Source organism: Malus domestica, chromosome 15 (assembly GCF_042453785.1).
Source record: "Malus domestica chromosome 15, GDT2T_hap1".
Taxonomy (NCBI): Eukaryota; Viridiplantae; Streptophyta; class Magnoliopsida; order Rosales; family Rosaceae; genus Malus; species Malus domestica.
The window spans coordinates 1,563,285-1,589,207 of record NC_091675.1 but is presented as its reverse complement, the minus strand read 5'-3'; the positions used below and the strand labels follow the sequence as shown (position 1 = coordinate 1,589,207).

The following is a 25,923-nucleotide window of genomic DNA, read 5'->3' as shown; positions in this document are numbered from 1 at the left end:
GGAAGACAGGACGAAGGGAAGACAGGACGAAGGGAAGGCAGAAACTCTCTCGGTTTGCTCTGGCTTACGAATCAGCCCAGTTTTGGGGTTGCTCGCGAAGACCACCTAAGGAGGTCCTTAGTCCAAGCGAGTCCGGGTTAAGCTCATTAAAGCTAATCCGGTTGCACACCAAACACAGGATTATAGTCTAGTCCAGTCCAAGCCTTGCTAATCATGTCAAACAAACGTGCCCTTAGGCCTCGTTTGGCAGCTCGGACTGTACTGACTATTTCTGTCGGATAGGATAAATAGTCACCGGATAGTACTGACTAAATTAGTCGGACGTTTGGTGCAGTATCGGACTAATGACCGTATTATTTATACGATGTTTGGTTTTATACCGGATATGATAAAAAAAGAAAAATAATGATAGAATAATCAACAAAGGGCAGTGCCTTTAATTTGTCGTTCATGTTTGGCATAAAACCCTTTTTGGTTGATCTTCTGCAGACAACATGGATCCGTTAAGGGTGTGTTTTAAGTCAAATCGAGGCACTGTGAAGGTGCGGCTTCAAACGGAGATGAAGGTCCAGCCACGTCGGCGAGGATTGACAGAGCTTTTGGCTCTTGAAGTTTTCCGGGAATCGATGAGATCTGCTCCAGATTCCGGCGAATAGGCGGTTGCAGGTCGTTGGGTTTCAAATCCTGTTAACCAAATCTATTAATTGGATTTCCAACCCTCAGTAATTTCATAGAATTTTATAGAAATTATGGAGTTCTAAAACTTAATTTGAAGGGATCTATAACTTCCCCAATAATTTAGGGCGGAGCAGAGCAAAGTAGAAGAAGAACGACGGCGGCTGAATGATGCGAGAGAGAGAGAAAGGAACTGAGCAGAGCAAAGTAGAAGCAGAACGACGGCGGCTGGACGACGTCTGAACGACGGCTGAACGACGAACGACGAACGACGATGGCTGAACGATGAGAGAGAGAGAGAAAGGAACGCGACGAGTAAGGGACAGAGAGGGAGAGAGGGAGAGAGCGATCGTTGTTTCCCACCCGACTAATAATCCTTACGTTTTAGGGAGGATAAATTAACAGGTGTGTACCGTATAAATCATGTGGGGCCGGTATAATTAATCCGGTTGCTATTTAGTACGGAACAACGCCAAACACTCGGGTCCGTATTATTTATCCTATCCGATGCTTTATACAGGCTGCCAAACAGGGCCTTAGAGTTTGGGCCCCTTCGTATAAAAAAAATGGACCTGAAAAGGCTGAAATGGTAACTCCACTCGCCAAAACGACCAATACAGAATGGTCGTACTTTGCAAAGACGGAATAGTAAAAACGCGCCTAAACGAGTAAACGGCGTGAAGAAAAAAAGCCAAACGCCGCCACAACAACTGCTTCTTCCAAGCTTCAAGGTCTCAGACTGACTCGCCGGCTGACTCAGCCATGGAAGCCGATTCATCTTCCTTCAAGGTACGTGACTCACTCTTCGTCTTCAACTGAGTTTCTTATTTTTCCATTGCTCAGCTCGAAGTTTTGAACTAAAAGCTAGGGTTTCGATTCGATGCATTTCTGTTGAGACGAATTCAAACACGAAACGTCGTCGTTCCCCTTGTGGTTAGTTGCAGTACAAATTGAAGCTTTAAAAATGGTTGAAAAATGTTAGGACGAGGTTGTAGTTCTGGATATTAGGGCTCTGTTTGGTTGCAGCTGCTTCTGCCAAACAGAGAATTTGTGTTGTTTTTAGTCTAATGTGGAACATTGTACTCGTTTTCCTCTGAAACTATGCTGCTCCAGAAAGATGATGTTAATGGTTGATTTTGCAGATAATCTTGGGATCGGCTTCGATAGCACGTCGAAAAATATTGGCTGAAATGGGATATGAATTCACAGTCATGGTACTACCATTTGTTTCTCTGAAATATATAAAACCTAATTTCCCTGATGATTTTTAGAAATTAAACTCTTGTTTTACTGTAGACTGCCGACATTGACGAAAAATCCATCCGAACGGAAAAACCAGAGGAGTTGGTTTTGGTTCTTGCCAAGGCAAAGGTTTGGTGTTCTTCTCCTTTTCGTTGTTTTCCTATTGGAAATGTAACACTAAATGCTAATCAGCTAAATTTTGGAACTTGCTTCTTTTAGTTTAGGGTTGTTTTGGTTTTACGCACTCACATTTGTCAAATGTGAATTGTGTGTCAGGCCGATGCTATCGTATCAAAGTTGCAAAGTATCAATAATCAAGAAAAGGATGCTGAGACCACGATTGTGATTGCGGCAGACACAGTATGTCATTTCTTTATATATATTGTATGTGTTTGGTATCATCACTCTGTTTAACTACTGAAGCCATCAAAGTCTGGTATCACCTAGTGCCGTTTATGGAAGAGACATCCCCTTTTTCTTTTTATAGAGGAAGAATCGTGTTTTACAATTTTAGACTTCTGAGGCTCATTTTGGGATTTTGACTACGTAATTGTACAATAGTAGTTGAGAAGAAAAGTATTTAAAGAAAGATACTAATTAGTTGTGATGCTCAACTAAATTCAGCCTCGTAACTGTAGGTGTTTCTTTCTGCATGTGTATGAGTGTCTGAAATTGTGCGTGTTAGTGCACCCTTTGTTGCAGTTGTTTGTTTACTGCATAATGTAATGACATTGTCTCAACTAGTTTCTGGTTGAAATAGAATTGCTTACCTATCTGAGCTGATGGAAACTTCTCAGGCAGAAGCCATTTCACAAAGGCTCCCAGTTGGTGACTACATAAAGGATGCCGAACCAACGCTATTAATTACTTCTGATCAAGTATACATCACATCTTATACCATATTTATAGTCTCTATACTCTTGTCATATGTGTGTTGTGTGTTGTGGATAAAACACCAAAATGTGTATATGGAATTTTTACCATACTCCTATCGCTTCCTCAATATTCTGGAGAGGGTAAGGAAGAAAGTAATAAGTATAGGTTTAAGTAATGTTTTGATGTCAGTTATGTGAGATTCTATTGACTGAGAAACTTGTTCAGGAAAATAAATTATACGTAGGAGTTGCGTCATATTGCGATATTGTTAATCACAAAACTTCATTTTGGGCCCATGTTTACATATTACATGTTTTGATATCTTATGCATGAATGTGTGCTTTAGCTCTTTCTCCTCCTCATTCTTTATGGAGTATCTGATATAACTTATGTCGTAGATGCTCCAGACATCAGCTTTTTCCACACAATAACTTTTTTTACCCCCAAGGCCTTGTGTACGCTTGTTTGTCCTTCAACATAAATGGCCTATGGTGATATGACTTGTTTGCAACACTAGGAATTTAGAATTTTCCTTTTATGAGTCAGTGAACATTAAATCTGTTATTTCTTACTCTTATTGTAAAATGATCTGGAGGTGGTGGTCTATGAAGGTGTGATTCGGGAAAAACCATCCGGCAAGGAAGAAGCACGGCAATTTTTGAAAGGTTGGTTTAATGGTTATTTATTCCATGTCCCTGATGTTTTACTTTTTGACTCTGATAATTTTCCTAACATGAATTGCAGACTATTCTGGAGGGCATGCAGCAACAGTGGGATCTGTACATGTTACAAACCTTAAAACGGGATTCAGTAAAGGAGAATGGGATCGAGTGGAGGTACCTTTTGCTTTTTCTTGTTGTAGCTTCTGAAAGATGAAATTGAATAACTTCCCAGCTCTTTGGGGTTCCTTGCAGATTTATTTCCATAAAATACCAGATGAAGTCATTGAGAAGCTGGTAAGAGTTGTTTTGTATCAAATTTGGTTGTTTCACTTATTTCCTTGATTGGACAATGACAATTTAACCCCGTCCACTATGTCCATGTCAGATTGAGGAGGGGATAGTGCTCAAAGTAGCAGGGGGACTCATAATAGAACATCCTCTAATACTTCCTTTTGTTAAAGAAGTGGTTGGTTTTCTACCCTCTGTTCTAAAGTTGTAAGTATTACATTTGGTAAATGTGGGGCAAGAGAAGCATACTGGAGTATATTTACGGTACCATGTGTCTGTTTCAACAGTTTAATTGATTGCCTTTTCATCCACGATCTTTTATTGAATGGATCCTGAAAGCTCATCAATTCTGATCCACTTATTAGGTGTCTTTACCCAATAACTAGTCATGTTGATACGAACGTACTATTTTGTTGAGCAGTGTCTTGATAGTCATCCTCATATTTGAAATGCTGGTGCTTCTTGCAGGTAGGGACAACCGATAGTGTGATGGGACTTCCCATAGATCTCACAAGGAGACTACTGAAAGAGGCCGTCTAGCTGCAGCTGGAGATTTCCGCATTTTTATGTACCGGTACTTTATCTAATTGACTTTTCTTCTGTCGTTAAGCTTCTGATCTAGTATTGCTGAACTTTACAACTACCTGCTATTCGCATCTGTATCTGTTGTGAACTATATTTGCTGCTTGAATCAATTTGTTTTTGAAATGTTGTAGAGTAATGCCTTCATCGTTACATACACCCCATCTCGTTTTGTGTTGTTGGTCTCTGACATTTTATTGATTTAGAAGCAAACGCTGGCCGCGTAATATCTAAGGCCATGACTTCTCTCAGATGGTTTTGTTTATATTTCGACATAGTAGTAGCGAAGACCTGCACTTTCTAGACTTGCATACGCTTCTGCCTCGGTAGTACGACCGATGCGAGGGGGAGAGAGAGAGGTGCCCAGACCTTCTCCACACAGGGGACTGTGGTATGCTAAGCCTATCATGCAATGCCACATGAAATGCGTTTGCAGTGATACTGCCACAGTGACATCCAAGATAAATGTTTCTCTTCGTAAGGACCATTTACAAAGTCTCGATTTTCAATTCCCTTTACAATTTGCGGGCAGTAGGCATCACGACTGGCATCGAAAGATAAGAGGCCGGTGGATTCTTAAATTTTGGCTGCACAAGTCGTGTTGGACCTCTACATTCATTGAAAGATGGAGAGGTCCATATGAAGCCCCTCCTTTTCATACCTCGCTTAGGGGGTGGGCATTAAAACCGTGAAATTGAAAAATCGAACTGAATTGTAAGATGAAAAAAAATACGTAAAATTAAAAAACCAAACTGGATTTGACGTGAACGTAATTGTACGATTTTTGAAATAAAATAAGACGGGCCAAATAGAATCAAGCTGTTGATATATTCCGGTTCCAATTCTAGTTTAAGGGTGGTCCACTGGTCCGAATGAAAACTGGAAGTGCCCAGACCTACATACCAACCCAAATAAACAAATGTAATGAATTTTTCTTTTTTTGTACATGCAAAATGCAGTGTAATACATATATCAAAAACATATAGCTAAAACTAAAGGTTTTGCAAACATGTCGTGTTCGGTTTTGTCTACAAGTAGGAATGACTCATCACATGTAAACATCACAGTAAAAACACGTGATCGTGTAATTCGACTTCGATAACTCTAAATCAACCAGCAATAGAAGGTAACTGATCAATAAGACACCGACCCCAGTTGAAGTATTTATCTGTTTTGTTAGAGATTAGTTTTATTGTGTCGGCCTGTTGGCCGGCTTTAGGAAACAAGGAACTTTGTTGGCACTAGGATCATTAGCTTCGCCTAATGACGCAATTAATTTTCAATTTAAACACAAATTTTGGCAACGAATAGATGATGCTCATGTTTACCTAAAATAGTTCTAAAAAACGCAAAAAAAAAATAAAAAAATCAACCATATAATTTAATTAAATTCGAATAAAAATGTTTACGCGAACCAAAGTATAAAACAATTAACGTGCCTAATCCCTTGATTAAAAAAAAAAAACTCGCATACTCCCTCTCATCCTACAAATATCGCAGTTTTATTCAATTTAACTTTCATACATGACATTGTGTTATTTATTCAGATGACACTTCAGATGACACAATGACGTACTCGTATATACGGAAGTATCAATGACGTCTAAGAGCATATTCAAATGAGTTGTCAAAATCCTAAGTGGAATGACACTTTGTATATTTGACATCAAAAGTCTATCCAACCCAAATTTGACATCAATATCAATTTTATTTTTAATTTATTTTAATGGTGAGTCCCTTATTCAATTAACATTTCAACCAATAAAATTTTTGTTTCAACATTTTTTTTAAATAATTACAACCATTTAAAGCTCTATTTAAATAAGAAAATAACATTTGATAATTCAGCTGAAAAAGTACAAAATTTGACGTAAGACTTGAGATTGACACATCGACCATTAATTGTATTAAACAAGTTTATCCAAAGAAAAAGGTTTTGATAAAAAAAAAAAATATTGATTAGTCAAGGGGCGCCGTCCTTCGAGAACCAGCTATTCGTATATTATTCCCAGTTTTCCCACGTAACGGTTATTTAACCGTCAAAATCATTCACTCCCCCATTTCTCAACTCCCTCCTCATGATCTCATCTCCCACACCACCACACAAGACAAAACCCTCCCCACTCCCTATCGGAGCTCGGAAACCTCCTACTACTCCGCTCTCCGCCGTACCCCACCCCCACCGCCACCATTATTGTGTTAATTTCTCAAAACGCTCTCGCTCGGTCCTCTCCAAGAAAACAGAGAGCAACGACCTTTCTCACACCTACCCCGGAAGCGGAGACACCGGCCATGGACCCAGGCGGCGCAACCGATGTCGCCACCGCGCGGGGAGGAGGCGGTCAGGTCGGGGTCCAGATCCACCAAAACCGACGGCTTCCCGATTTCCTCCAGAGCGTTAATCTCAAGTACGTGAAATTAGGGTACCATTACTTGATCTCTAATCTCTTAACCCTCTGCTTCATCCCGTTGATTATCGTAACCCTAATCGAAGCCTCCCAAATGGACATTCACGACATTCAACAACTCTGGCTCCACCTCCAGTACAATCTCGTCTCCGTCATCATCTGCTCCGCCGTCCTCGTCTTCGGGTTGACCGTCTACATCATGACCCGACCCAGACCCGTTTACTTGGTCGACTACGCCTGCTACCGCCCGCCCGATCACCTCAAGGCCCCTTACCAGCGCTTCATGGAGCACTCCCGCCTCACCCAGGACTTCGACGACTCGTCGCTAGAGTTCCAGCGCAAGATTCTCGAGCGGTCCGGCCTCGGCGAGGAGACTTATGTCCCGGAGGCGATGCATTACATCCCTCCCCGGCCTTCGATGGCCGCCGCCAGGGATGAGGCGGAGCAGGTGATGTATGGTGCGTTGGACAATCTATTCGCCAATACCCATGTGAAGCCGAAGGACATTGGGATTCTCGTTGTGAATTGCAGCTTGTTTAATCCGACGCCGTCGCTTTCCGCCATGATTGTTAATAAGTACAAATTGAGGGGTAATATTAGGAGTTTCAATTTGGGGGGAATGGGTTGCAGTGCTGGGGTCATAGCTGTTGATCTTGCAAAGGACTTGTTGCAAATCCATAGGAACACTTATGCGGTTGTCGTTAGCACCGAGAACATTACTCAGAATTGGTATTTTGGGAATAAGAAGTCTATGTTGATACCCAATTGCTTGTTTCGGGTTGGTGGTTCCGCGGTTTTGCTTTCCAACAAGTCCGTGGATAGGAGACGGGCTAAGTACAAGCTTGTTCATGTCGTGAGGACACATCGTGGCGCGGATGATAAAGCTTTTCGTTGTGTTTATCAGGAGCAGGATGAAAAGGGGAAGACTGGTGTGTCCTTGTCCAAAGATTTGATGGCAATTGCCGGTGGGGCGCTTAAGACCAACATTACCACTTTGGGACCTATTGTGCTTCCGATAAGCGAGCAGCTTCTTTTCTTTTCTTCAATTGTGGTTAACAAGCTGTTCAAGTCGAATGTCAAGCCTTATATCCCGGATTTCAAGCTGGCGTTTGATCATTTTTGCATACATGCCGGGGGAAGGGCTGTGATTGATGAGCTGGAGAAGAACCTGCAGTTGCTGCCTATACATGTGGAGGCTTCTCGGATGACTCTACACCGATTTGGGAATACTTCGTCGAGCTCCATTTGGTATGAACTGGCGTATATGGAGGCCAAGGGGAGGATGCGCAAGGGCAACCGTGTGTGGCAGATTGCCTTTGGAAGTGGTTTTAAATGTAACAGTGCGGTCTGGGAGGCGCTTCGGAATGTGAAGCCATCTCGTAATGGTCCTTGGGAAGACTGCATTGACAAGTATCCTGTGAAAGTAGTTTCCTAGCTCAAGAACATTATCCTGGTTAGACTCTCTCCATTCAGGTTTCTCTGTCATTACTAGCCTAACCAGTCCATCTTGCATTTTTCACTTCCTGACGTTGTACTTTATTTGGTTTTTGTTGTATTAGATACTTGATGTCAAACTGTGGTCTTTTGGTGCTCGATCATCGCATACGTTTCAGTCATTTGTCCAGGGAAGTTACAATTTGTAGCGTTGCTGATTTTTGGTATTGTGAATGCTTCCCATTTGCCATGTTGGATGGATCTCTAATTGTATGTCAACATATAGAGTTTAGTTTTTCGATTTCAGTTGATTCAACTTGTATCAGAATCTCTGGCTTCAATAGTCTCAATAAAATAAATTCATTCTGATGAACGTTTTGTGCATGGTAGAGTTCTGATTGTGTTGCCGCGCTATACAAAACTCTGCTGATCTTCATCTCTTCGCTTCTGGGCTCACCCTGTGGATTGAAGAAACCTCAGCGATAACACACACACAACACATGAACATAACCTCAGCGATGAAACTACTAAATTTTCATCAACGAAAATTCAAACTTTTTTATATCCTTTACAGCACATGCTTTGAATGAATTTCAAACCTTTTTTTTTTTTTTTTATAACTTTTCCAAAATTGAGATAAGGAGACACGGATGCACAGGCTGGAAGGTGAGTGCAGAGGTGGCGCGTGCCCTGTCTGTAGATTCATCTATCTATGGATACAAACATACATATTTTAGAGTGGTACTTCAATTATTTTGGGACATAATAACCGCACATCTCCCACACACTTTTGTTTAATGATGTTTGTTAATTTATTTGAATTATTTTGGGCCCCATTATTAATGACATCCGCTTGTTTTTGCTGGAACGTGCCCATGTGAAGCTCAATCACGTTCGAAAGGAGGCCAATTCCGCTGCCCATCGACTTGCTCGATCGGGGATTGGCAGGATTGATGAATTTCAATGGAGGGGGACTGCTCCTAAGCTATTGGCGGATACTCTTATGGAAGACAACTCTTTATGATTTTGCTTGTTTTATCTCTTGGTGTGAGGATAGGTAAAGTTAGTTGTTCGTGAGGGACGTTCTTTTTTCCTTCGACCGGATTGAAAGTCCCGGTAAAGTTTTTATTGAGACTCATTTAAGCACACTATTCTCTTCTTTGTACATTTGATTTTATATCAATAAATATCGTACTTTTCTATAAAATAAAAAATAATAATTCAGTGACTAGAAATAGAGGCATGTGATGTGAGAGGTGAAAAATAGTGTGTGAGATTCATCTCCCTTATTTTATCAAGGTCTATCATCCTCCCAAACATGCCTTTGCAACGGTATTTCAAATTACTATAACATTTTCATATATAGAAGCTGAAACGCATGACAATGACGTTATTGGTGTGCATTACCATCACCGTGGCATATTCGGCGCAGGTAAGCCCTTGTCATTTCTGCTTATATGTCGTTTATAGTTTAATCAACATTAATACACCTTTATGTCGTTGTTTAATTCTCGTCTTCAATTAGTAATTAAATGGAGTTCTCTTTGGACAAAGAGAAGAAGGGATGTTTAAATTGTTCTTCGCTCCCAATTCCGATTCAAATTGGGAAATTTACGCAAACTTTACAGAACAAAACCGACAGAAGGACTACACGAACTAAAAACAAGTTAAGAGGGGCTAAAATATAACTCGTAGATAAGTACAGGGACTTGCTCCAAATTACTCACTAGTTATCCCAACACACAAACTAACAGTAACAGTGGACCCGTGGGCCTAGGCCAATTTACAAAGTTAGATGGTCCATGCCTACCAAAGCCTCCCTCTGAGAATCGAGGGACGCGAGCAGAGGGCAGTCAGCACATGCCCCCGTCTACAGATTCTCATTCCTAGAGTAAAGCCGCAGTGGCGGTAACCCTGGCCAATAATCGAGGTGGCGGTGTTCCAAACCAATAAGTTGTGCCCGCCAAAACCTACTAATGTTCAGTTTACGACGGGAATTTCAATGATAAATAAACCCTTTTACCCATCTTAGTGAATTTAAAATCTTTACATGGTATGAACATAAAACTGGTAAGGTTTTATGACTGAAGAAAGCTGCTGGCATGGAAACCGATCGAGTTCTTACATACATAAAGGACCATATGAGGGCCATAGAAATTTAATAAAACTGTAAGACAGTTGTGAGTTTATAACTACCTATTGAAAGATACAAACAAGCAATGAATGTGGCAAGAGAACACCAAGTGCAGTGCTGGCTGAAGAAATTCACGAAAAATGCGCGTTTGCACAGTTCCTGTAGGATAATCTCAAAATGGGACTGCAGAACTGGTATCTTCGAACAGGAGAGAGCAAGTAGTATGAAAGAACGGTAAAGAAAACCTTATCTAAAGGACCATTGAATCTCTTCCAAAGTTCTTCCCTTTGTCTCCGGAACCCAAATGGAAACAAATACAACGGCGAAAGCACTCACCAGCATGTAAATGGTGAAGGTTCCTGTTGAAAGTGGAACCAAAGGCATTAGCCCGAAAAATGTAACAGATCAACAAAACTACTCAACAGTACAACGAACGGTAAAAAGGCAAGTGCACAGGTCTCCACATTTCTTTGGGATGCAACCACAGCTTTTTTTATACATGTTACCAGCTGTAGTGAGGGAGACGGAGAATAAGAGAGAGAGAGAGAGAGAGAGAGAGAGAGAGATAAGAGGAGGCATACCTCCACTGCTCCATTCCAGTAGCAAGTTTGCTGTCATCGTGACCACCCAGGCTGTGAACCAATTGGCAAGTGTTGCTATGCTTCCAGCAAGGCCTTTAATATTAATTGGAAGAATCTGAATTGCCAAATTCACAATTTGTTAGATGTTTCAAAAACAATATTGAGCAACAAGTAATAAGAACAAAACTTCGTGCTCGATGCAAGTCATGAAACACTACACCTGACGTGACTCTATTATTGGCATACCTCAGACATTATAAGCCATGGAATAGCTCCCATACCCAGAGAGAATGAAATTACCATGGCCTGCAAGAATAGCACGCAACAATGGAAATTACGTATAGGAAAAACGAAGAAGCACTATCCTTTGACTCGTGATATTAAAAAATGTACATACCACAACTCCAACCACTGATATGATGCCCAATATGCTATAAATATTTGAATCAACGTCCACAAGATCCTGTGATCAGGTGGAATTCCTTTTGAGAATATACACAAAAGAATAACATAGCCATAGGATATTTGTACAAACATGAGAGGTTTAATACCTTTATGTAGAATGATATCGCAACAATGAGGAGGAAAATCGTCATTCCAGCAGAAGAGATCTACAATGAAAAGTATAAATTTTCTCCATCTACTCCAAACAGATAATATACAAACGGCTCAATATTGACAAAAGAAAAAAAGAAGTCAAACTCACAATAAGCAAAAGACGACGGCCTGCTTTGTCTGCCAACCATGTAGTCACCCCAGTCGCTATGACCTAAATGCATCAAGATTCTTGTTATGTTTGCAAATTGAGAATATTGAGTGCGAGAAGAAACAAATTCTGAAGTTGTCTTATTGCTTTTACCTGAACAGCTCCGAGACCAACTGTGGCTACATTACCTGACGAAATCCCTGTTCAAACACTAAAACTAATAAGAGCCATTGCACATTAAATAAATCTGACTTCAGTCAGTTTTCCACTACGACATACATGTAATACAGGTATCTATGAGTGTACTATATACACAATAATAAGGCGGTACATGTACACACTTCATGTTGGGTCAAAGGAAACAAGTAGCAAATGATATCAAAGTATTCATATGGTTCCGTAGAGCATCCCAACTATATTCTTTCATATGAGTGGGGAAACTTACCTGCAGATTCAAAAATGGTAGTGGAATAGAATAGAACACCGTTAATTCCACTTAGTTGTTGAAGAACAAGTAAACCAATTCCAATCTGCAAGGGAACAGTTTGTGAAAACAGTTACTTTTTGACATATAGATCACATTTTGGATTAGAGGATACCAAACTAGAGAATCAACTCTTTTGGACTATAACTAATACCATTAGAGGAAGCCAATATCTTCTTTGTTTAAGCTGTGAAAACCGAATTGTTGTTCTTTTGGATGTTGATGCTACAGACCTCTGCCCATTACATATCAGAGAAATTATTTACATAGGTGTATTTCCAAGAGTGATGTGGTCATAGCATAGTTCAAATGACATTATCAGGAAATTATGGCTTTGTACCTTGATTTCATTGACTTCAACCGAAATATCCGTATCAAATCCTCGGAGAACTTGCAGAGAAGCTTCAAAATCCTCTGTCATGCCCATTTTTGCCTGTTGAGGTCAAAACAAAAAAAAGACAACTGTGATATCATATTTAGCATTGTAACTGTGATCAAGAGGTTTCTGTGAACTTACCAGCCATCGAGGAGATTCTGGAATGAAAAAGAGCCCAGGTATCAATATCGTACAAGGCAATATTCCTGAAATTTTACCCGGGTATTAATCTTCTGTTAGTAGTGTACACTTGAATAATTAATTTCCTTCCTTAAAGGAGGATAAGAAGTTGAAATTTCACTGAATGTAATTAAAGTTATTAAAGTTAATAGCATGACTTGTCTTTGCTTATGGCTATAGAGAAGTTGTTATAGAAAACCAAATACCACTCCACGGATGCCAAAAGTTAATTGGCTTGGGAATGTAAGTGAGGCATTGGAGCCAAGTTTAAAGTGTTTGCTGAAATATCGTATAAGATGTCCTTTGTGTACTCAAATTTCTAATTACCATTAGTAAGCAAATGAGTTCGTAATTCTTTCAAGTAAATCAAATTTAAGAAAATCCTACATCCATGACAGGTAAGAACAAGTGATGTGAACACAGTGACTTTTTAAGAAGATTACCCAGAACTGCAAGTATCCTCCATTGAACAAAAAGTCCAAGCAGATAAGCCAGCAGTATTCCAATCGTTACAGAGAGCTACAGAAGAAGGATTTTAAATAATCTGATTAGAGACAGATGTTAGTAACCACTAACAGCAACTCATGGTAAAAATACGCTACTAAACAAGGCCAACCTGATTGACTGAACCCAAAGCGCCTCTTAAGTTTTGAGGTGCTATCTCAGCTATATATACAGGCACCTAGTATGATCAAACCAAATCAGTACTCTCACAGTTCCAGACTACACATTTTCGACAACAGAAACGCTTGAGACAACTCGAATTTACCGTGTAGGAGATTATTCCCACGCCAAATCCTTCCAACAACCTTCCCATGTAGAGAAAAGAAGAATCCTGCAAAAAGAATGATATCAGACAGCATGTTCCCGGCTGCATTTTTCATAAGTTATGAAAACTCACTCTGGCAAATGATATGACAAGCCAACCGATAACATTAGGAATAGCCGCGATCATTAAAGACTGTAATTAACAAAACCCCGGATTAGAATTAATCAAAGCTGCTTAATAAGGAAAAGAACAAGTGACTGAATCCTACCCCTTTGCGTCCAATATACTCGGAAATCTGACCGCTGGCTATAGCTCCAACCATAGCTCCCACATTCGACAAAGAACCGAAAAGCGAATACTGACCCAGATGATAAAAAATAGTTAGAAACTCAAATTAAATAAGAAAAAACAAACCCAATACGCAAAAACACGGAGATTCAAACCTCTGATACTGTAAGCTTTAGATCCTTGACGATTGCTGCTTGGGTTGGAGAAGAATAGCCAGACTGCAAAACCCAAAAAAGTGATTCATAATTCAGCACAAATGAATACAAAAAAAAAAAGCACAATTGAGCTCTCTGCAATCAGCTTTGCCTAAAACCCAATAGCCCAAGGTTATCTAATGGCGGAAAACGATTGAAGAAGAAGAAGAGCTGTGCTTACGGTGAAGCCGAATTGGATAGGACCCAGAGCGACAATCATGACACAAGCGACCACAGAGATGGAGCTATCTCGAATCACCTGCGACGAGCCCATCATGCTGGATTGCCTGGAACCCATGCGGTACCAACTCCCAGTGTGGAGGAAGGGCTTCCGCAGATCGCCCCTCCCCTCTTCACTGTCTTCCCGGAAACTCATTTTTTTCGCCTTCTCCGATCAGAGAAACAGAAAGTGACAGAGCTTTCTCGCCGCGCGCAGAAAGTGGTCGACGAAATCCCCCAACGAAAAAAAACACCGGAAAAAAATAAAATAAAAAGATGGATAGCCTATGGGATGTGGGTATTCATTCTATATTCCATGATTATTGTGTCCAATCGTCTGTTTATCGCGTTGTGCGACTGCTGTGCTGTACTGTACGACTGCGGTCCTTGCCGTTACCTCCAGTCTCGTGGTATGACTGTACAACCGTGTTCTCCTTCTGCCACGTCTCCGCGTGTCAAACAAATCTCTTCCTGCATTCCTCATGGTCTCTGCATGGTTATAACAAAACTTGCAACTTTCCACTCTCGCATGTGTGCCAATTTGCTCTTTATTTTATTTTATTTTTGTTGAATGAATTTAAATTTGGAATATGTAATTCAAATTTTTCAAAAGAAAAATGTTGCCAAAAAAAAAAAAAAAACGTGGGGATGCATCATTTTTTACTATTTTGCCCCTTTTTTTTTAACAAACGTATTATTTACACTAAGGAGGTGTGAGAGTAGACTAAACATCACAATAAACGAACCATAATAATATGGTTCAAAAAATAGAAAAGGGCATTTTTATTTTAAAAAGAGAAGGACATTTTTTGTATAAAAAAGGAGTCGAGAGTTACCAATTACTATCCTAATTTTTCAGTTTTAATTGATACGGCGTGTAATATAATATTTCTTACTTTTTCTAGTGAATAATAAGGTATAAGTGGGTTTGAATAATATTAAACGAAATACATATATATCAGTTGGCGTGTCTAGTACTATGCCAAGTTAATTTCCATGCTGAGCATGTGTCTAATTGTTTATTTGGTGAAATTTGTTGAAATTGTAGCTTGATCAATTGGATGGTTGGATATAAGAGAATGTGTCATCTCTATTAGTAAATTTTTTAGCTTCACGCATGTACCACTTACTACGTACATGATCTGATCGTTTGTAGGATTGATCTAAGCGAACACTTTTATAAAGGAATGTATCATCCGCCATTAGAGATTTTTCAAAATCAATCATGTACTTGCAACTTACTATGCACCAATCTCACTCCTTGTAAGTCTAATCGGATCAATTGGCTGATCCAGGTTCTCAATTGAAATTTTTCTCTCTATTTAAATCATATTTTGTAAACTATATGACGTGGTTTTTAGTGATTGAATTATTATGTAAGTATTGATTAACGTATTTATTTTTTATTGACGACACGTCATATAATTTAAAAAATTAATCATCTTGGCATTACTTTTTAAATTTTGTGGATAGGGATTATCTTTTCAAATGCTAATTAAATGAAGGCCATGTTAATTTGTTGATATTTGTAGTTGTAGGCCAGTGGTATTATCATTAGCCATTATCACATATCATTGTCCGTCCGTTTAATTTCTCATCAAGTTGCACTTGTTTCTCTCACCTTCTGGATTCTTCTTCTCCTTCAATTATTATTTAACTATTTATTGTGTACCTACCAATTCAATCTAAAACAAGCAAAAAACACGTGCTTTTCCACGCTTCTAAATTTATCTTCTAATTTCGCCCTAATTCTTTTTGTTTAATCTTAAACGCACAACTTTTAACTTGTTAAAACACGTGATTATGGACCGTTTGGCCATATATTAACTGACATACGTAGGCTTTTTCAATCTGTTCAGCAGTGGAAGTTCAGGGCTGGTCCAGAGATTTTTTAGGCCCGAAGCGACGTAAAAAAAAGTGTCTTAAATTCATATAAAAAAATTATTTATTTTCACACATAAGACATCGAAAAAATTATACTTAGAAAAACACTTCAAACTCAATAATTTAAAAACACATAAAGGCTAATTTATTTTGTATTGAAAGAGGGAAACAAAAAAACTTCGGACTTACAAGTAGATAGATGATGAGTTTTGTTTTCCATTTGAAATGTGAATGTGTTTTTTAATAAATCGTGAGATTTTTTTTCTTATTTACTAACTTTGTCAATATGGGACTAAAAAATAATGATGTTTTCGAGTCTTTAATTGATATGCATTATTAATGAATGGGCACTAAATTAAACATTTTGATGACACATCATATAATTTGCAAATTTGGTCTACGTATTATTCTTTGTTAAAAATTAGACTTGAATTAAAACGAATATTTAAAAATAACAACCCACATAGCTACTAGATAGTAACTAAAAATAAATTAACAACCAAACAAAAATTTGGAAAAATTGAAAAAAATAAACATGCACATAGCATTTCGAACTTAGGACCTTTTGTTAATTTTAAACAACAAAAATCATTGTTTCTAATTAAACTTCTTGATCCTTTAACCAAATTTTATAAATTTATACTCTTATAAAAAGAACTTTGTAAAAAATGGAAAGTAAATAAGCACACATGGTGTTTTGAACCCAAGACCTTCTCATTATTTTCAAATGACAAACCACACTTCTCGTTAAATTTTTGTGTCTTTGAACCAAATTTTATAAATTTATACATATCACCCTAATAATTGTGGTGCCCTTAAAGTGTGGTCTCACTTTGGCACATCCAGTTTTTGGTTTGAAGAACCTCCCGATGTAATATCTGATCTTATTTTGAAGGATCACTTTAATTCTTAATTTAGTTGGTGCGAGACATTCTTTTTCCCTTCATTCGGGTTTGTTCATCGGAAATGTTTTTATTGAGGCCTATTGTTAGCACTATTTCCCATTGATTATACGTTGTTCCCTTATAAAATGAATATCGTACTTTATTTATAAAAAAAACACCTGATTACAATATTGGGTTACTTGCTGAATTGGATTCGTCAGTTCTAAACATATACCTAACAGTCCTTAGTTTTAGAGGCACCCTTTCATAAGAGTCACAATCAATGTCTTGATCAAAACTTGAAGCTTACAAATGCCAACTTTCGTACGTTATCCGAGTAACGTGTTGTACATCGAAAATCGATGAGTCCTATGTAAAATAGAAACTTTTTGTTGTCGTAATTTTCACGTCCTCAGTGTCTCTTTCAACGTTTATTGTCTTTGTCTATTTATTTATATGATATTAGAACCGAAAAAATGAAGAGTACGAAAATCAATTGTTAATAAATTTACTTGCATGCATGGTGCACGTGGATACCAAACAAAACCATTCGTCGCTGTTTGTTGGTCCAATTCTACGACAAACGGAGTCATCATGTTTTGGTATATGCGGTATAGTTTGAGTGAGATTCTTTCAAACTTCATCTTATTCTTTTTTAGTACCAATATACATAGAGATCAACTTTATAATACGAAGGGTCGTTACTGTTGTTTGTACCATACTTGACCAATCCCGAAACTACTGAGCACCGGTCAACGTTATACCGTCAAGGACCCAGAAGAGCTTCCCTTCAACCAGGAGGCCAATCACAATGCGACACGTGTCGACATCAGAAGCCAATCACAGCTCGACACGTGTCAACATCAGAAGCCAATCACAACACGACACGTGTCAATGTTAGAACAAAACTAGAAACTCTCTTCTATAAATAGGGATCATTCTCCCACAATAATCTCTAATGTCATTTTGTACTAAACTATTCACTAGAACTCACAAAATGAGAGCTTGAACCTATGTATTTGTGTAAACCCTTCACAATTAATGAGAACTCCTCTACTCCGTGGACGTAGCCGATATGAGTGAACCACGTACATCTTGTGTTTGCTTCCCTGTCCTTATTCATTTACGTACTTATCTTCACTAGTGATCGAAGCAACCAAGCGAAGGTCACAAACCTGACACTTTCTGTTATACCAAAGTCCTCGCTGATTTTGTGCATCAACAACTGTAACATTTTTGTGTCAATAATATGATTTTATATAAGAAAAAATTATATATACATAACACGGCACTATCGTTATGCCAATCAAATATAATGAGTTTTTAACCCCCTTTTCTTTAGTTTTATACCAAGGAGATGATATTTGAGATTAAAACTACCCTATCTTTACACCAGGTTACATGAGAATTACATGCGTAAAACTTTCTCCTTTGTGTGGAAATTTTCGTATGGCACTCACATCGCCACATAATATTATTAATCTTCACATGTTACAAAATGTGTATTTATTTGTTAATATTTACTTATGTCTATAATATATCAACTCTGTTATCCATTTATATTTTAATGCATCAATTAATTATACGAAGTTTTGAATGGAAATTGTTTTTGACGTGCATATTGATTTTCACGAATAAGATTTGATTAAATCTCAACCTTTTTTTATAGGAAAACTAATGAAAAAAACTTTAAAACTTAGAGTTTTAACGATAAGGACAAAATAAATGGTAAAGTGAATAGTATCATGATTGATTTTTTTAGTGTAAAAATGTGATTTTTTGTTAAGTAAACAGTACTGGAAGCTTTTCGTTAAAGTTTCTTTTTTTTTTTTTTTTTTTTTACCACCTTTTGCGTTGATATGCAGGAGAGGGGCCGGAAATTTAGTTCTGTTTATGACGAGATCTTTGGGTTTAAGCCTGTTAAATTGTGATGTTTAAGGCCCAATCTACAGTTTACATTTCCAAAGTTTTGTTTTGATAATGGGCCCTAATTGTCCAAAAGGCAGTCGAGTTCACTCTAGTATTGTTGTACAACCGATCCATTAATATTTAATAGGCTTTACCGGATTAACAGTTCACATGGTAATAACGTAGTCGAAAGATAGTACTTGTCGTAAAAAAAAAACTTTATATATCAGTCGTACGTGTAAATAATTAATAAAAATTTGACATCATTCACGTTAGGCCTAAAACATGACAAACTTAAACTCTTCGACGGAACATTCACGCTAAGCCTAAAACATGACGAACTTCACCACAACAATTTAAGATATAAACTTTTATCAATGAGGTATCTCAATCCCTATAGAGTGAAAGAGCTGCTTGGTGATCCCTAGGTTGCAACACGTCCAGTTGTTAACTCCTCACACCGCTAGTGCAATTTATAGGACCGACCGACGCCTCACTTGCACAGGTACCTATGTAGTGTAGTGTCGATTGCACATTCAACACAGCGTTCAGACTCACGTGCCTTCCAGAACCAGAAGTCCTCAAGCCTGTTATGGGTTTTTTTGAGTTCCAAAAATATTTTAAGTGTTTTTTGAAAGAAACACCAGATATGAGTTTTTTTCAAGAAGCACTTAAAGGTTTTTTCCAAAATCCACTTGGATTTTTATAAGGATTGATATAAAAAAACATTTTCCCCAAAAACGCTTTTAATCATTTTAAAAACACATATATATGAGCCCTAAGTAATCCAAGCCAACTAACATTACTAATTAACGGTGGATAATCATATTTCTTAGCGGTAATAATGCAACTCCATGGATGAGCAAGGTCATTATTAATCAAATTAGGCATGTTTAATAAGATATAATAAAAAGAACAATCAATTTGTACTGCAATTTTGCAAAGAACACAATGGTTACTCACGTGCAACACGCGCTCAGAGGAGCGTCGCACACCAAAGCCCTAATTGGACTTCTTTGTTTATTAACTTTTCATTTGGTTAGATTGCAGAAATCCACCTTGTGGCATAGTTATATTTCACTTTTATCCCTCTAGATTATTTTATTTCATATTTGTCCTCATAGATTGGTTTCATTTCGACTATTGGTCCAATCCGTTAACTCCAACGTCTATTTTTATTCATGTATACTTTATGTACATCGAATTTTGGACCAAGATACCCACCAAACTCTATATGTGGCTGAATATGACTTGGAATTTAATTTGCACAAAACATAAGAAAGACTTGGTAAATCAAATAAATATATACTATTGATTATTACATTCTACGACCAAAAAACCTATGTTCATGATGCGACTATGCATTTTGGTTTAGAAGGCTTAGATCTTCAAAACACAGGTCATCTCCTGAACATTCAAAATTGGGAGATTGTCTTACGCATGATCATAATAACTACGTCGGACGGGGAACACACCAATCATGCTCCACCATAACCAATATGTATAAAGAAGAAGACATAAGATGAAGTTAATGTGTTGGACTAATAGTGAAAATGGAACTAATCTACAAGGACAAAAGTAAAACAACATAATTATAAGGACGAAAGAAAAAACTGATTAAACTACAAGGTTCATTGCTGCAATTTATCCTTATTATTATAGGATGAACTTTTTTACTTGTCGGAGGAGAAAACGGACGCCACCTGTTGCTTTCTTAAAGGACTCTCGGATTCGCAGTGAGAGAGAGAGAGAGAGAGAGAGAGAGAGGAGAAATCAAAACATAAAAATACAAATCCGACTGAGTTAAGACTTCTGAGTTTGTCGCTTAAACTCGTTCGGAAACTCGTTACAGTCAATTCTTAAACTACATTCCCTTCCCTTCTCTCTCTACACACAAACGCTCCCAATTTTTGATGTCTCCAATTCCATCCTCCAACTGAACCACCGCGCACTCCGCCACCTCCGCCGACACCGACACCGAAGCAGCCACCGCCGTACGTATTCTCAGTCAACCCATCCATTGATTTTGAAACACACTCACCACATATGGGCGAGCAAACCCAGGTCCAAACCCAAGCCCAAGACCAGCCCCAGACTCCCACTCAGGCTCCGACTCCGGCTCAGCCGCCGCCGCAGCATGACTCCATCGACGACACCACAATCGCTCAAGTCGGCCCCACACCCACCGAACTGAGCAATGCTCCGTCCAAGACCTCTTCCCCCCCTTCCAAAATCCCGTTCCGCCCCCGAAAGATCCGGAAGCTCTCGCCCGATACCGCCGACCCCAATTCCTCCCATCAAATCGTCGCCGTATCCGAAACTCCCAAACCCGTCGCCGCCACCAAGGCCTCCAAGATCAAGACCGTCCCGCAGCGCGCCGTTGCGGCGCCCAAAATCGTAGCGCGGCCGCTTTCCTGCGAGGGAGAGATCGAGACGGCGATTCGCTATCTCCGAAACGCTGATCCGCTCCTAGCTCCGTTGATCGACCGCCACCCGCGGCCGACCTTCGACAACTTCCACACACCCTTCCTCGCCCTAACCCGCAGCATTCTCTACCAGCAACTCGCATACAAGGCCGGCACGTCGATCTACACGCGCTTCATCGGGCTGTGCGGCGGCGAGGCCTGCGTCGTACCCGAAACCGTGCTCGCCCAGACGCCACAGCAGCTCCGGCAAATCGGAATTTCGGGCCGGAAAGCGAGTTACCTCCACGACTTGGCGCGGAAGTACCAGAACGGCATTCTGTCGGACTCGGCGATTGTAAATATGGACGACAAGTCGTTGTTCACAATGCTGACGATGGTCAACGGGATCGGGTCTTGGTCTGTGCACATGTTCATGATTAACTCGCTGCACAGGCCCGACGTGCTTCCGATCAACGACCTCGGAATCCGAAAAGGCGTTCAGCTTCTGTACAATCTCGAGGAGTTGCCTCGGCCGTCGCAGATGGAGCAGCTGTGCGAAAAGTGGCGGCCATACCGGTCTGTAGCGACGATGTATATGTGGAGATTTTCCGAGTCAAATGGGGCTCCTTCCAGCGCAGCCGCCGTGGCAGCCGGTGCTTGTCTGCGACCACAGCAGCTTCAGCAGCAGCAGCAGCACTCGCAGCATCCCCAGCAACAGCAGCTTATGGATTCCCTCAGCAGTCTTATTAACATTGGGTATAAATTTTAACCCCTTTCACTTTAATTAATCCCCAAATAAATCCATTTGCTTGATACTTGTGCATATTGAGTGTATTTTAGGAGTGTTCACTCGAAATGCCGGGTCTTGTACTTATCGGAAGATTACTGAGTTTGCTTGAGAATATTACAATTTACAATTGTTGAAGTTGTGCTTCACTTTCTCTGAACTATGTCGTACTCTGTGGGAGTGTAACACTGCGTGTTCGTTGCTGAAGCATGTTTTTTTTATATCAACTTTTTATTCCTTGTAATTTTGTGTTCACTCGTAGAGTTTAGCTGTTGTTGAAGTTGTGCTTCCGTACTACTTTGTTATACGTTGCCTATTTTGTTATGTGCTTATAACATTGTCGTAACGCAAAGTAAGTGGAACTTCTAAGATTCTATATACTTTCGACACTCATCTCTCATGTTCCCTCCATGGTTTTTGGACTGACAAACGACCTAGAGCTAAGGGCATTTAGTTAACGTTACAACGTGTGTCTCTTTATTGGCGTCATGGAGAAGAGAAAGGAGATTTGGCCACTTTTACTTATGTTAAAAGAACTGTGTCAACAAGTTATGTGAAATTTACCTTCTTCCACTGAAACACAAGGTGAACATGTCCTAGTACATCATGCTAAATGTAAGAAGATAATAAGCACTCTTTCTTTTGGATTTAAATGGCAGACATAGGTTTTATAACATGTAGCGATGTAAACTGACTACATTGCTTTCTTCTTCTGTTACTGAACTCCCTATGCACCCTCTCTCCTCCATGGGTTCTTGCATCGTGTTTTACTAAGGAAATTAATGGGTACTCTTTCATTTGGACCACAACCAGCAACTTTTTCTTTCTACCTCTCCCATGGCAACGCTTGAATTTCACAACTTTAAGTATTTCCATTTCAACGCTTCGGCATTTATCCAAAATGCGAAAGTTATTTGGAATTTTTCTTCATTAGAACCCTTTAAGAGCGAGCGTAGGTTGTTTCCCAATTTATTCACGTCAGCTTAGTTGCTTGGTATTCTTCGAGGGCTATGAATTATGAAACATGCTTGTACTTTTCTCAGATGTAAATGTGTATAGTAGAACAAGGTAAGGCCATCACTTTTGTCAGCAGGTCTTTTCAATTCTTCTCTGTTGTTGATGGCTTTATGGTATTAGTTTTGTGGTTCTTCAGTTTTTGTTACTGTTGGCTTGTTGTGAAGAAATTTCTTAGAGACTGAGAGCCCTTAAGAGTGTTTTGGGTCGATATAATCTTTGAGGACCATGCACGATAGTAAGAACTATTGGTCTACCATTGCTTGTGGTCCTTGTTTTATTTATATTCTAGTCGTCTGCGAAAATCTCTTCTTATTGCCCCTGTATCTGGTTCAGCGGGTGGTAGTGGTAGATTTTCGTGAATGAATATTACATGATGCACCATGCATTTGCAGTTTTTCTTTGTTGCTTGTTATTTGATTGCGGTGACCATCGATTTCTGTAATTGTTATTTTGAGTATGAACTCTGGATTGGTTTAGATAGTTCAGTTTTCATCGTATTTCGCTATTTGATGAAATAAATGTATATATGTAAGAGTTTTAATTGTTTTCACTTTCTATGGAAGGAATGGTGCATGCATTCATGGTGAACTATCCTTTTCCATGCCATGTGATGCAGGGCCTGTTCCTGGGCACCTTGAACGGGAATGGAATTGAGACGTTTGTCAGTCCATCCGCATCTTTTCTCAACTCAGCTTGGGCAGTGCAAGAATAGTTCGCGTGCGGAAATTTGCTGCTAAAAGCTATGTGACATTCAAGCCCTTCCAAGGATCAGAGTGTGTTGAACCCTATTCTGTACTTACGTTTTGGGATTGAATAAAAACTGTCTGTGCTCAAGTTTTATTGTCTTCAATTTAGAAAACATCGACTTTAAGTGGGCGACGAGACCTCTTGTAGGACTCGATAGAATGCTATTCTTCAACGTCTTTACCCCTGAAGGTTCAGTAGACGCAGAAAACACCCACCACCTGTGGATGTGGTCCGGCGCTCGGTGTGGGCGCGGTTTCAACATCTGAGACCATAACTTGGCTGATTTGGATTTTGCCCTGGTACTTAAAACAGCCCTGTGCATTTTTGTTCACAAGTAAATATCGAAGGACAAGACTTTAGCTTCCGTGAGGTGTATTTTCTGGATTCGGCTTCTCACTTAGCGGTTGATCGCTAGCGCTAAGGTACCCGTGCATTCACTATGTTTCAGTTTAATTCCTGCATTCAAAACTTTGAGGATGATGCTAACGATTTTCAGTGACTAGGAGGGATTGCTTTTCTTTCCCTTTTGAGTCTCTTCATGTTTTCCGCCCCCCCCCCCCCCAAATGAGCCGGAAATTCAAGTAGTGATGATGATGCCCAAAGGGCCCCAAACCCATGGTTCATTTGGGCCAATATCCCATTAGTTAAAAATTGGGCAGGGCCGCAAGGCTTTTATAAACAAGGTTCTCATCTCTCACACTCCCTGAAATACCTATGTCGCTTCCACGTAACCAGAATAGTACCGAATTTGGCGACCCCGACGCCGCCTTCTCGTTTTTTTTTTTCCTTTCAACAAGCGTGATGCTCCTTGTGGTGTTTCGATCTGCACTGCAGTTAATGTGTTGGGGGAGAGAGAGAGAGAGAGAGAGAGAAGAGGCCGATCATGCTACTTATAACATCGGAAGGACATTGACACAAGTTAAAAATATATGCGGCTCGTGGATCAAATTAAAAGTTAAGAGGGCAAAGTAGAACACGGTCCGTAATAGCGGGGCCTTGAGCCCGCTGGTAGTGGGCCAACGGTAAAATAATGAAAATTTTTCTGTTGTGCCACGTGGTACAATTTGGCTCATCTAATTTAAAAAAATTTAGAAATCAATGGCTAGGACTAATCCAGCGATCAAAAATCCAAAAACATTTTTAAAAAATTTATAATTACCCAACCATCTTTTTCATTCCACGGAAGATCCATACACTCCAAGGGAAAACAGACTGAGCCACACTGATTTTATCCCCTAAGTTTAATTAATAATGCTTGTTGTAATGGTATGTTTTTGCCTTGTATTTGAAATCATTTATTGGAATTAGACAATCATTTTATTTTCCCCAAAAAAAAAAAAAAAACCTACAAAGTTCACATTTATTTCTAAAAAATATTTTTGTGAATAGTAATCATTTTTGCCATATTCAGACGGATAGAACTGCACAAAGATAATTACTGCTCATAGTGAATAATAAGGACAATTCAAGTATTTTACCATTACCCTCACCCTCCCAAAATGGATGAACTTGCTCTAAGTGGACACATCATTCCTTCCACGTACAAAGTAACATAGGATCAAAATAAAACAGACCTCCTCATTGTAGTAATCGGCAAACCTTAAATAAACAAACATTATGTTTCACCATTCCCCATGCTTTTTAATTATGTCTCCCACACTCCAAATCTAATCCTTTGGGGATTTACCTGTCACGCAAGAAATCAAAAAGGTAGTTTCATACAAATATACGTATATTCTCTCCACGTACAATCAAAAAATTTAGGACGGCAAAATATACCGCGCACACACTTCACAGACAGCAGCTAGAAAACATGAAACTTCGACATCAACACAACAATGGTGATCTGCGACGCTTTCTTTTTCCAGTTGTTAGATTAGTGAGTGGGATATTCTCCTCGAATATCTCTTATTCTCTCCTTTCTTTTTCTGGTTTCATACACTATGGACAACGCCATATGTCTTTTTCTCTACATCTCTATGCCAATTTTGGAGGGAGAGTTCAGCTAATCGTTCGTGTATTTAATCCGAAATTTCACTTTTGTTTATGTGGTTTTTTTTCTTACGTTTTCGTTGTGGTAGTTTTATTCTACTTTCACTTTGGTCCAATGTTCTTTATGTTTGTGTTTGTGTACATCATCTCACTCAGATGTAGGACACCTCTCACGCTATATCATGAGACTTCAGAATTGAA

The 25,923-nt window shown here is 39.3% G+C and overlaps 4 protein-coding genes across 6 annotated transcripts; 3 read left to right on the top strand and 1 right to left on the bottom strand.

Annotated features, from left to right (window-relative positions):
• Window positions 1-1,258: 1,258 nt before the first annotated feature.
• Window positions 1,259-4,451, top strand: LOC103450479 (uncharacterized). Of its 2 annotated transcripts, XM_008389837.4 has the most exons (10): window positions 1,259-1,464; window positions 1,818-1,889; window positions 1,972-2,046; window positions 2,194-2,277; window positions 2,715-2,795; window positions 3,389-3,458; window positions 3,538-3,629; window positions 3,708-3,749; window positions 3,841-3,921; window positions 4,212-4,451. In XM_008389837.4, the coding sequence occupies exons 1-10, from the start codon at window positions 1,438-1,440 to the stop codon at window positions 4,281-4,283; spliced, it is 696 nt and encodes a 231-aa protein (XP_008388059.1). In that variant the 5' UTR covers window positions 1,259-1,437; the 3' UTR covers window positions 4,284-4,451. The 2 variants fall into 2 exon arrangements, with proteins under 2 accessions (XP_008388059.1, XP_008388060.1); XM_008389838.4 differs by lacking the exon at window positions 2,715-2,795.
• Window positions 4,452-6,318: 1,867 nt separating this feature from the next.
• LOC103450478 (3-ketoacyl-CoA synthase 4-like) lies at window positions 6,319-8,540 on the top strand. The gene is made up of 2 exons (XM_008389836.4): window positions 6,319-8,186; window positions 8,293-8,540. Exon 1 carries the CDS (start codon window positions 6,618-6,620, stop codon window positions 8,166-8,168), a length of 1,551 nt encoding a protein of 516 aa, XP_008388058.1. The 5' UTR covers window positions 6,319-6,617; the 3' UTR covers window positions 8,169-8,186; window positions 8,293-8,540.
• Window positions 8,541-10,164: 1,624 nt separating this feature from the next.
• LOC103450477 (sugar transporter ERD6-like 6) lies at window positions 10,165-14,629 on the bottom strand. The gene is made up of 18 exons (XM_008389835.4): window positions 14,061-14,629; window positions 13,841-13,903; window positions 13,666-13,755; window positions 13,530-13,589; window positions 13,398-13,463; window positions 13,245-13,310; window positions 13,072-13,147; window positions 12,590-12,654; window positions 12,413-12,505; window positions 12,227-12,307; window positions 12,034-12,118; window positions 11,742-11,788; window positions 11,589-11,651; window positions 11,434-11,493; window positions 11,280-11,345; window positions 11,129-11,188; window positions 10,883-10,997; window positions 10,165-10,660 (listed from the first exon to the last, which is right to left on the bottom strand). The coding sequence occupies exons 1-18, from the start codon at window positions 14,253-14,255 to the stop codon at window positions 10,548-10,550; spliced, it is 1,464 nt and encodes a 487-aa protein (XP_008388057.1). The 5' UTR covers window positions 14,256-14,629; the 3' UTR covers window positions 10,165-10,547.
• A 5,805-nt stretch (window positions 14,630-20,434) lies between these two features.
• On the top strand, window positions 20,435-23,817 carry LOC103413836 (alkylbase DNA glycosidase-like protein mag2). 2 transcript variants are annotated; one of them, XM_029095178.2, is made up of 2 exons: window positions 20,435-21,935; window positions 23,600-23,817. In XM_029095178.2, the coding sequence occupies exons 1-2, from the start codon at window positions 20,821-20,823 to the stop codon at window positions 23,619-23,621; spliced, it is 1,137 nt and encodes a 378-aa protein (XP_028951011.1). In that variant the 5' UTR covers window positions 20,435-20,820; the 3' UTR covers window positions 23,622-23,817. The 2 variants fall into 2 exon arrangements, with proteins under 2 accessions (XP_028951011.1, XP_008350499.2); XM_008352277.4 differs by having other exon boundaries at window positions 20,457-21,935; window positions 23,547-23,817.
• The last annotated feature ends 2,106 nt before the right edge of the window (window positions 23,818-25,923 follow it).